This window comes from Macaca nemestrina, chromosome 1 (genome assembly GCF_043159975.1).
Source record: "Macaca nemestrina isolate mMacNem1 chromosome 1, mMacNem.hap1, whole genome shotgun sequence".
NCBI classification, from domain to species: domain Eukaryota; kingdom Metazoa; phylum Chordata; class Mammalia; order Primates; family Cercopithecidae; genus Macaca; species Macaca nemestrina.
Window position 1 is genome coordinate 63074908 of NC_092125.1, and position 12220 is coordinate 63087127.

General features: G+C 38.8%; 1 protein-coding gene across 22 annotated transcripts in view; it reads left to right on the forward strand.

The window, feature by feature from the left end:
• Positions 1 to 12220, forward strand: part of LOC105484804 (neurofascin) — a 200724-nt gene that overhangs the window by 80823 nt on the left and 107681 nt on the right. For 21 of the 22 annotated variants that reach the window (XM_011746775.3, XM_011746785.3, XM_011746784.3 and 18 more), the window contains exon 2: positions 12092 to 12200. The exons of the other annotated variant lie outside the window; for it this stretch is intronic. In XM_011746775.3, coding sequence (XP_011745077.2) covers positions 12092 to 12200 — 109 coding nt within the window. The remainder of the gene's footprint in view (positions 1 to 12091; positions 12201 to 12220) is intronic. 22 annotated transcript variants of the gene reach the window in all.

Here is a 12220-nt window from a genome sequence, read left to right on the forward strand (position 1 = left end):
GTCACACAGTATGTAACTTTTGGGGATTGGCTTTTTTTAATCAGCATAATTCTCTGGAGATTCATCTAAGTTACTGCATATATCAATAGTATCAATAGTCCATTCCTTCTTATTGCCGAATAGTGTTCCATGGTGTGGCTCTACCACGGTTTGTTTAACCATTCACTCATTGAAAGACACCTGGATTGTTTCTAGTTTTTGCCTATTATGAATAAAGCTGTTATAAACATTTATGTACAGGTTTTTGTGTGAACATAAGTCTTCATTTTTCTGGGATGAATGCCCAGAGGTATATTTGCTGGGTCATATGATAGTTACATGTTTAGTTATTTAAGAAACTGCCAAACCATATTCTAGACGCTGTACCATTTTACATTTCTACCAGCAACACATGAGTGATCTTATTTCTCCATGTCTGCACCAGCCTTTGGTGTTGTCACTATTTTGTTTTAATTTAGTCATTCCAATAGGTGTGTAGTGATGTCTCACTATTTTTTTCTCATTGTGGTTTTTTTTTTGTTTTGTTTTGTTTTGTTTTTTTTGAGACGGAGTCTCGCTCTGTCGCCCAGGCTGGAGTGTAGTGGCCGGATCTCAGCTCACTGCAAGCTCCGCCTCCCGGGTTCGGGCCATTCTCCTATCTCAGCCTCCTGAGTAGCTGGGACTACAGGCGCCCGCCACCTCGCCTGGCTAGTTTTTTGTATTTTTTAGTAGAGACGGGGTTTCACCGTGTTAGCCAGGATGGTCTCGTTCTCCTGACCTAGTGATCCACCCATCTCGGCCTCCCAAAGTGCTGGGATTACAGGCTTGAGCCACCGCGCCCGGCCTCTCATTGTGGTTTTAATTTGCATTCCCCCAGTGGCTGATGTTGAACTCCTTTTTATTTGCTTATTTGTTGTCTGTATTTCTACTTTGATGAAATGTCTTTTTATGTCTTGTGCCCATGTTCTAGTTGGATTATTTGTGCCTCTACTGCTGAATTTTGAAAGTTCTAGAACTAGTTCTTTGTCATATGTGTGGTTTCTCCCACTTGTCATCTTCTTTCACAGATAAAACCTTAATTTTAATGAAGTTCAGTTTGTCCATAAATTTTTCCTTCTATGAATTATACTTTTGGTGTCAAATTTAAGAATTGTTTGCCTAGCTCCAGATTGCAGCAATTTTCTCCTATTTTTATTGTACAAGTTTTATAGTTTGACATTTTATGTGTAAGTCAGCCATCCGATTTGAGTTTGTCTTTGTATAAGGACTTAGGTTAAGATTCCTTTTTTCTTTATTTTTGCCTAAGGATATCCAATTATTTCAGCATCATTTGTCGAAAAGACTATCTTTTCTCCATTGAATTGCTTTTGCATCTTTATAAAAAATCAGTTGAGTATATGTGTGGTCCATTTTTATTTTTATTATGTTCCATTGATATATGTGTCTCTTCCTTCACCAGTACCATGTAGATTTGGTTACTGTAGCTATATAATGAGCCTTTAAATCAGGTAGACTGATCCTCCTATGTTTTTCCTTCTTTGTTGAATTTGTTTCAGCTATTCTTGTTCCTTCTATTTCCATATAAATTTTAAAATAATTTTGTCTAGCTGTTAAAAATTTTGTTTGGATTTTAATAAGGATTGCATTAAACCATCAATTTGGAGACAATTTGCATCTTTACTGTGTGAAGTCTTCCAGTTTATGAACAAAGTAGGCCTCTCCATTTATGTAGATATTTGATTTCTTTAACCAGTTTTGTGTAGTTTTAGCATACATGTCCTATGCATGTTTTGTTCATTCTATGCCTAAGTATTTTTATAGATTGTAATTTATTTAAAATTTGTTTCCATGTTTGTTATGTGCATATAGAGATAGTTGATTAATTTTTATGTTTGTCTTGTATCTTGCAACTTTGATGTATTCATTTATTAGGTTTAATTTTTTTTTTAGTTTGAGAAGCAAGAGCTTACTCTGTTGCCCAAGCAGGAATGCAGTGGCACCTTCTTTGGCATCTTCTTAGCTCACTGCAGCCTTGAACTCCTGGGCTCAAGGGATCCTTCCACCCCAGACTCCTGAGTAGCTAGAACTTCAGGCGCAAGACACCACATCCAGGCTTGCATCTGGATGTGCCAAGTTGCACCTGCAGTCCTAGCTCCCTTAAAATCTTTTTAAATTTTTTTTGTAGAGAGTGGGTCTTGCTATATTGTCCAGGCTGGTCTTGAACACCTGACCTCAAGCTATCCTCCTACCTCCAGCCTCCCAAAGTGCTGGGATTACAGGTGAGCCACTTTGCCTGGCCTTGTATATTAGTTCCAAGATATATTTTTTTAATCAGTTCTTGGGATTTTCTATGTAGACCATCATATTATCTGCATATAGGGACAGTTTTATTTCCTTTCTGGCCTATATGCATTTTATTTCCTTTTCTTGCCTTATTCTATTGGCTAGAACTTTCAGCACTATGTTGAATAAGTGTGGTGAAAGCAGACATCCTTGCCTTATTGTTAATCTTAGAAAGAAAGCATTTGGTCTTTCCCCATCAAGTATAATGTTACCTGTGTATTTTCTATACATTTAAAAAAAAATCACACTGAGAAAATGTCTCTTAATTCCTCTTCTCTGGGTTTTAAAAAAAATGAATGAGTGTTTAAATTTGTCAGATACTTTCTCTGCATTGATTGACATGATTGTGCAATTTTTATTAATTAGCCTATTAGTATGGTAGATTATGCTGATGGATTTTAGAATATAGAACCAACCTTGCAACCCTGGAATGAACCACATTTGGTCATGGTGTATAATTCTTTTTATTTATCGCTGAATTCTGTTTGCTTATATTTTGTTAAGGACTTTTTTTTAAAAAATGAACGTTAACATTTTAACTTTTTATTAAGAAACGGAGGTCTCAAGATATTGCCCAGGCTGGTCTGGAACCCCTGGCCTAAAGCAATCCTCGTGCCTCAGCCCCCCAAGTAGCTGTGACTACAGGCAGGTACCACCTCACCTGGTCTGTTAAGGATTTTTGTGTCTGTATCTGTGAGAGATTTATTGGTTTATAGTTGCATCTTCTTTTTAAAATTTTGGATGATCTATGTCTGGTTTTGGTATAAGGGTAACACTAACTTCATAAAAGTAATTAGAAAGTGTTTCTCCTCTTCTATAAAAGAGATTTTATTGAATTGGGGTGTTAATTCTTCTTTAATAATTTGGTAGAATTCTCTAGAGAAACCATCTGGCCTGAAGTTTTCCTTTTTTGAATGTTTTTAAATTATTAATTTCATTTTCTTAATTATAAAGCAATTCAGATTAGCTATCACATATTGGGAAATGTGGTAGTTTGTGTTTTTTGAGAACTTGGTTCTTTTCACCTAAGCTTTAAAAGTTCTGTGCGTAGAGTTTTCATGGTAGTTTCACATAGCCCTTTTGTTGTCTGCAGGGGCTATAGTGGCATCCCTCATTCATTCTTGAGAATGATAATTGAATCATTCCTATTTTTTTGTTTTTCGTTTTTGCTAAAGGATTGTCAATTGAATCGATTTTTTCAAAGAAGCAGCTTGTTTCATTGATTTTTTCCTATTGTGTTTGTTCTCTCTTTTATTGATTTCTGCTCTTTATTATTTCCTTCCTTCTGCTTGCTTTTAGGTTTTGGGGTGGGAGGTTGGCTCTTCTTTTACTAGTTTCTCAAGGTGGGACCTTAGATGACTGATTTGAAGTGTTTCCTGTTTTCTAATGTGTGGATTTAGTGCTATAAACTTCATTCTGAGCAGTGCTTTAGCTGTGTCCCTCAGATTTTGATGTGTTGTATTCTCATTTTTGTTCAGTTCAATGTACTTTTTATTTTAATTGAAACTTTCTCTTTGAATTATAGGTTATTTAGAAATCACATTCAAGCCAGGCATGGTGGTTCATGCCTGTGATCCCAGCTACTCAGGTATCTGAGGCAGGCAGATTAGCTGAGGCCAAGAATTCAAGACCAGCCTGGGCAACATAGCAAGACCCCATCTCTAAAACTATAAATAAGAATAAATTCGTTGATGTGGTGGCATGCACCTGTAGTCCCAGCTGCTCAGGAGGCTGAGGCGGGAGGACTTTTTGAGCCCTGGGATTCGATGCAGCAGTGAGCTATGTTCACGCCACTGCACTCCAGCCTGAGTGACAGAGCAAGGCTCCATCTGTAAAAATTAAAATTAAAATAAAAAAAAAAACCTGTGGTCTAGGTACAAAGGCTCATGCCTATAATCCCAACACTTTGAGAGGCTGAGGTAGGAGGATCACTTGAGCCCAGGAGTTTGAGACCAGCCTAGGAAACATAGTCTAGAGACCCTGCCTCTAAAATAATAATAATAATTTAAAAATTAGCTGAGCATGGTGGCATGTGCCTATAATCTCAGCCACTGGGGAGGCTGAGATGGAAGGGTCACTTAGGCCCTGGAGATTGAGGCTGCAGTACGCTATCATCATGCTACTGCACTCCAGCCTGAATGACAGAGCAAGACCCTGTCTCAAAAATGTTTATTTAAACTTAAAAATAGAAAAATAACTTTCAGTATGGTAGGATTCAAAATTAGTATGCAATAATTATTTAAAATAGCTTAATGAACGATCAAATGCATAGTAATAAACATAACAAAAATGTTCATAATTTGTACAATAAAATTTTTAAATGAAAAGCAAAGAAAATTTGAACAAATTAAAATTCATATCACATTCTTAGAGTCAACATCATAAATGTCAATTCTAAGTTAATTTATAATTTTAATATGACTCCAATAAAAACATCATTTGATTTTCTTTAAGAGAGAAAAAGTCTGATTCTAGAGAAATCTGTGAAAAAATTGACAAGCAAGAGTAAACAGAAAAATTTTTTAAAGACTATAAACTCAATTATAAAACTACAGTAATTAATATGGTGTGATACCCGCACATGAAGGGATAAACAGATGAGTGGAAGATAAAGTCCAGAAATAGACCCAAACACATAGGAGAATTTAGTACTGTGTATGATTGAAGATGACATTTCAAACCATAGAATAAAAGGTAAATTTTTAAATAAATGAGGTTAGGATCATCACCATCTAATATACAGTTAGATCCCTTCTTCACATGATTTCAAAGTAAGTTCTAGATGGATTAAGATTGAAGCACAATTACCAGCCTGGGCAACATGGTGACACCCTGTCTTTACAAAAAATTAAAAAATTAGCCATGTATGCACCTTTGGGCCCAGTGCTTGTGGTCCCAGCTACTTGGGAGGCTGAGATGGGAGGTGGGAGGATCACTTGAGCCTGGGAGGTCAAGGAGGTTAAGGCTGCAGTGAGTCATGATCATGCCACTACACTCCAGCCTGGGCAACAGAGCAAGACCCTGTCTCCAATAAAAAAGAAAAAAGAAAACAATTAAACCATAGAAATGTTAAATAAAAACATGGAAACGTAAAAATAATCTTGAAAAAAAGAAGGTGTAAATATGACACAAAATATAGTGAAATAGAAAAGATCCAATCAACTATGAAAAAAAATTTCATGCATAATAAAAACACCACAAATAAAGTCAGGATAAAAATAATGATGTGGTCAATTTGCAGCCCCTCTTATAGGGAAGGCATTTCCTAATAAAAGTTCCTTCAAACTGATGAGAATCAACCAACTGCCCAGTAGAGAAATGGGCAAATAATAGGAATATTGAAATTGATATGGTTTGGCAGTGTCTCCACCCAAATCTCATCTTGAATTGTAGTTCCTATAATCCCCACATGTGGTGGGAGGGACCTGGTGGGAGGTAATTGAATCATGGGGGCAGTTTCCTCCATGCTATTCTCATGATGGTAAGTTCTCACAAGATCTGATGGTTTTATAAGGGGCTTCTGCCTTCACTCAGCTCTCATTCTTGTCTCTCCTGCCGCCATGTGAAGAAGGACATGTTTGCTTGCTTCCCTTTCCACCATGATTGTAAGTTTCCAAGGCATCCCCAGCCATGCTGAACTGTGAATCAATTAAACGTCTTTCCTTTATAAATTACCCAGTCTTGGGCAGTTCTTTATGGCAGTGTGAGAATGGACTAATACAGTAAAATAAAAATACTCAATCTTACTCATAGTAAGAAAACCACAAAGGCGATACCAATTTCTGTGTGTCAGATTGTCAGAGATTAAAAAGATTAACAACACAACATATTGGAGAAGGAATGGGAAACAGGAACTCTCATACATTGCTGGTGGTAGTGTAAACTGTCACTACATTCATGGAGAGCAACTTGACCACAATATCTTTGGATAAATTATTATCCAATAATTTATTTGAAAAACGGTCTTGCAAATATAAGAATCACATTTACCCAAAGATATGTATTGCGGCAATTTTCCATATGGAATGATTACAAGCAACCTAAATGCCTATTGGTAAATAAATTATGATATGTTTATACAGTGGAATACCACGGAGCTGTTAAAATAACAAGGTAGGCCGGGCACAGTGGCTCACACCTGTAATCCTAGCACTTTGGGAGGCCGAGATGGGTGGATCATGAGGTCAGGAGATAGAGACCATCCTGGCTAACATGGTGAAACCCCATCTCTACCAAAAATACAAAAAAAATTAGCCAGGCATGGTGGCGGGCACCTGTAGTCCCAGCTACTCGGGAGACTGAGGCAGGAGAATGGGTGTGAACCTGGGAGCCGGAGCTTGCAGTGAGCCAAGATAGCACCACTGCACTCCAGCCTGGGCAACAGAGCGAGACTCTGTCTCAAATAAATAATAATAAATAATAGTAATAATAATAAGGCAGTTTTATATGAACAAATATAGAAAAATATGTAAGATATTTGTTAATGGCAAAAAGCAAAGTAGGGGAAAATATATATAGTATGCTAGAATTGTTAAAAATACATGTATATGTATATGTGTCTGCATTGACTCTCTGGGAGAGTACACAAGAAACTAGTAAATGTGATTGGCCAGGGACAGGGGATGAATGGAGCTTGGGAAGCTGTGGGACAGGGTTGAGAGGAGGATGTTCTAGGCTCATCTCAAAAGTATACTGTGTATACTTTTGTATCATTTGAGTTTCATATCATGTGCAGGGATTAGCTATTAAAAAAGTAAATAAAATAATTTTTTAAATGTTTAAGAATCCCGAGAGACAGAGACAGAATGATCTTTGTGCCCTGAGCACAGACTAAATATTCATGGGGTAGAGGCACATGAACCACGAGTTAGGAGAATTTTGATTGTGTGCTTCTTTAGAAATATGCCCTTATGGAATTATGGAATTCCAAGATGAGAAAGTATAAGAGATCCCCGGACCAGCTTATCCTTTGTGGCAGAGGGAAGGACAGTCTGAGAATAAACATTTGCTAAGGAAAGATCTGTAAAGAATGCCCAGACATACATTAAGATATGAATGCTGAAAGAGAGAAGTGTTGGAGCTGGTTAGCAACCCCAGACACTCCCTGTCATCAGTCCAACATGCTGGATCCTGCCTTTGTTGCTGGTGAGTGTCTTCCACACCTACTCTCCTCGCTTCCAGCCCAGACCTCATTCAGAGGAATCCAGCAGGTGTCTGCAGTGTGGCTGCTTCATCTGACCTTCTGGAATCTAGGGACAGTGCCCAAGGGCCTAGCAAACTGACCGTGGTCTCTGCCTTGCTGTGACCCAGAGCTGCTCTTCTTGCAGGCTGCAGGATATCAGGTACCTTCTTGGTCCCTAGTCCTCCCTGGAGTATCAGGTATCCTTCCTGGAACCTTCCTATGCCTGAGTCAGAGGGACAGTCTATTTCCTGGATTCTAAGTTTCACTTTTAACCAACCCTAAAGTCCTATGACTGATGATTAAAGCAATGGTGGTAATTGCAATTTCATTCATCTTTAAGGATTATCTGTCTATCTGTCTATATATCTGTCGATCTATCCTCAAATCACAGCCCTCATTTGATCTCCACAGTAATCCTATAGGTAGATCTGATCTCTAATTTTTAAATGGCAATAAAATATTTGTATGGAGATTTTGTTTTCTGAGTACTCTCCTCTGTGTTATCTCATTGCAGTCCCTGACACTCTCATATAGGTAAGGAAGGTTTTATTAACCCAGATATATCAATGAGGGTATTGGAGCGGCAACTGTGGAATAGTGGGCCTTTGAGATAAGAACATGTGGGTTTGACTTACATGAATTCTTTTTCGGTTTTTTTTTTGTTTGTTTGTTTGTTTTTGTAGAAACAAGATTTTGCCATATTGTCCAGGCTGGTCTTGAACCCCTGGGCTCAAGCCATCCACCTGTCTCAGCCTCCCAAGGTGCTGGGATTACAGGCATGAGTCACTGTGCCCAGCATCACATGGATTCTTTACACCTATTTCCTCAGGTGTAAACTGGAGATAATAATATCCATATCAGGCTGGGCATGGTGGCACATGCCTATAATCCCAGTACTTGGAAGCCAAGGTAGGAGAATTGCTTGAGCTCAGTTCAAATCCAACCTGGGCAACATAGTGAGACCTGATCTCTACAAAAAATAAACAAAATTAGCCAAGTGTGGTGACACATACCTATGGGCCCAGCTACTTGGGAGGCTGAAGTGGGAGGATCACTGAAGTCCCGGAGGTCAAGGCCGCAGTGAGCTGTGATCGTGCCACTGTACTCCAGCCTGAGTGTCAGAGCAAGGTCTCATCTCTAAAATAATAATAATATCAATATCATGTGATACTGGATTACTGTTAGGATTGAATGTCTATAATGTCTGTCGTTCAGAAGAGTTCCAAGAATTAACATTCCAATGACTTCCTATTTCTTGACCTGTTCTATCACTTAAAATATTTTTTACTTTGAAAATGTTTTATGGAAGAGGAGAGAATAATATAATGAAACTTATGTATCCATCATCCTTGTCAATAATTATCAATATAAGGTCAATCTTGTTTCAGCTATGCCCCTACCCACTTCCTCCTTTCTTTTGTTAAACAGTTTTCAAAATAGCGAGGCATTTCCCTGACATCCTTCAAGTGTGACTAATGGCTTATTTAGGATTATTTAAAAATATTATTAGGAATTCGTAGATTTAAACACATTTGTTATATTTCTCCCTGTTGCAGTTATTATCTTTATTGATGCTCAACTTGACCAGGGAAACCTTATTCTTCTTGGTTTCTGAGTCCTTCTGACATGACTCTCGTAGTCTTTGACACTCTGTTTGCTTTTTTGGTATGACAGGATGTTCTAAGCTTATCTTGTATGTTTGTGACATCAAATTTGGAGTCAGTCATTTCTCCAGGGAGGCCCAACTCCTCCTCGGGGAATGGTATTTAGAATTTATAATCTGATTGCTAGAGGTGCTCATTCCTACTAGGATGGTCATTGTTTCTAGGCCTTACAGTGAACAGAGCTAGGAAATGTGCATGCACACATGTGTGTGTGATTAACCTAAAACATTTGAAGGACATACTGATACTCCTAGTTCACAGCCAAGACTACAGAATTTGTATCCAATCTCATCAATCTTACTTTTGTATCTCCTTTCAACCAGCAAATCTTGTTTCCAAGCAAGATCAACAGTAGTACTCATTTGATTTATTCACAATGAACATATAAAAGTCTCACAGTAATAATATTATAGTACCATCAATAATATGATTATTGAAAACAGTTTAGGATTTCTTGTGGGACATAGGGCAGTTCTTTTTATCTTTGTGGTACATCCATCTAAGGCAAGCTTGTCCAGCCCACAGGCCACATGCAGTCCAGGATGGCTTTGAATGTAGCTCAATACAAATTCATACACTTTCTCAAAACATGAGTTTTTTTGCAATTTACTTTAACTCCTTTTAGTGTTAATGTATTCTATGTGTGGCCCAAGACAATTCTTTTTCCAGGGTGGCACAGGGAAGCCAAAAGATTGGACACCACTGATAAGGATACACAGTCAAATTACTAGTGTTTTAATCTATGTGTAGTATGCCAACCAACTGGACTCAAAGGTTCATTTGTTTCATTTTATATTCATTTTTACATAATTCTTTGAAACTTTTTTTTTTTTGACATAAGGTCTTGCCCTGTCACCCAGACTGGAGTACAGTGGTGCGATCTTAGCTCACTGCAACCCCCGCCTCCCAGGTTCAAGCGATTCTCATGCCTCAGCCTCCTGAGCAGCTGGGATTACAGGTGCCCACCATGATACCCGGCTAATTTTTGTATTTTTAGTAAGGATAGGGTTTCACCATGTTGGTCAGGCTGGTCTCGAACTCCTGACCTCAAGTGATCCACCAACCTTGACCTCCCAAAGTGCTGGGATTACAGGCATGAGCCACCGTGCCCCACCTCTTTGAAATTTTTTAATTATGTTTTGTAATTATGTCAAATAATTACATAGTCCAAAGCAAATCCATGTAACAAGGTCTATTCACAGTCCAGCTTCTGTCTGTCCCCTGCACTTCATGTCTCCCTCTCTCTGTAGGGTGTTTTTTTGTTTTTGTTTTTGTTTGTGTTTGTGTGTGTGTTTTGTTTTTTTGTTTGTTTTGTTTTGTTTTTGTTTTTTGAGACAGAGTCTCGCTCTGTTGCCCAGGCTGGAGTGCAACGCGTGATCTTGGCACACTGTAACCTCTGCCACCCGAATTCAAGCAATTTTCATGCCTCAGCCTCCCAAGTAGCTGGGATTACAGGTGTGAGCCACCACACCTGGCTAATTTTTTGTATTTTAGTGGAGACGGAGTTTCACCATGTTGCCCAGGGTGGTCTCAAACTCCTGAGCTCAGGAAATCGCCTGCCTCAGCCTCCCAAAGTGCTGGGATTACAGGCGTGAGCCACTGCGCCTGGCCCCTGTAGGTCTTTTAAAACACATTTTGTGCTTCATCATTTTATTGCCTTTTTAAAAAAATATAAGCAAATGCATATATATTTTTGCATTCCTCCTCTCTTTCCTAAATAAATGGTAGCATATTAAACATTATTTTCTATCATGTGTTTTTCACTTAATGAGAACCTTGGAGATTATGGGCATATAGGATATATTTTGAATAGATTCCTGGAATTGGGATTTTGGGTCCAGAGTAAATGCATACTTATTTAGATAGCTATTGGCACATTCACCTCTAGAAGGGTGGATTACACCATTTCCTGCAGACAATTTTTTGGTGAGGGAGATGGAGTCTCACTCTGTTGCCCAGGCTGGAGTGCAGTTGCACGATCTTGGCTCACTACAACCGCTGCCTCCCGGGTTCAAGTCATTCTCCTGCCTCCGCCTCCCAAGTAGCTGGGACTACAGGTGTGCCTGGCTAATTTTTGTATTTTTAGTAGGCACAGGGTTTCACCATGTTGGCCGTGCTGATTTCGAACTCCTGACCTTAAGTGGTCTGCCCTCCTCGGCCTCCCAAAGTGCTGGGATTACAGGTGTGAGCCAACATGCCCAGCCTCCTGCAGATACATTTTAATGTTATAACAAATGTCTCAATGGAATATGTTATCACTACCTAGAAAGGTTATACGATTGTTCAGAACTGGACTTGAACCCCACTAACTAATGATCTGATCCACTCTGCCATGCCTTCTCCCCATGTTACAGTTTAAGAAATTGAATCACACATAGAGAAGTGTCCTACTCTAAATGACAAAACAAGCTAGGATTTAAAATTCGCATCTCCTGACCTTAAAATTGGATCCCCTTTCAATATGTTATGGATTTATTTATGGTGAACTTGGTTTGCTTATCTGTAGACAGGGAAGAAAAACATAGTTCTCCTAGGAAGCTAAAACATTAATGAGATGATTATGGGTAAATTCTCCCCTGGTGTAGGAGAGATTCTTCGAGATACGGCTGAACTTCTTGGGGTGAATAGGGAATCAGCAATTAGACTGTGGTGTCAGGGCACTAAGAAATGATCTTACAGATGAGAGAGACAATCACCCTTGCAGGATCAGTTCTTTTTTTTTTTTTTCCAGAGTGCTTTGAACTTCTTTGAACAAAGATGGTGTTATGCTGTGCAAAACTTTACAAATGGATGTGGGCAAAGATGTAATTTCCCCAGTGAATGAGCAAGCTGAAAACCACAAAGCCTTTTTTTTTTTTTTTTTTTTCCTTTTTTCCTTTCTTAGAGTAACCCCGGGGTTCTCCTTTGTGCTTGCTTGAGACAGGTTGATTGACTTATGCGCAATTTGGGACGCTGGAGTTTACCTTCCCTCTGCAGCCTGGAACGGAGCCTCCTCTGGTGTTGCAAGGAGGAGGCTGAATGAGGCAGAGAGGGTAAGTAGGACTTGGGCCTG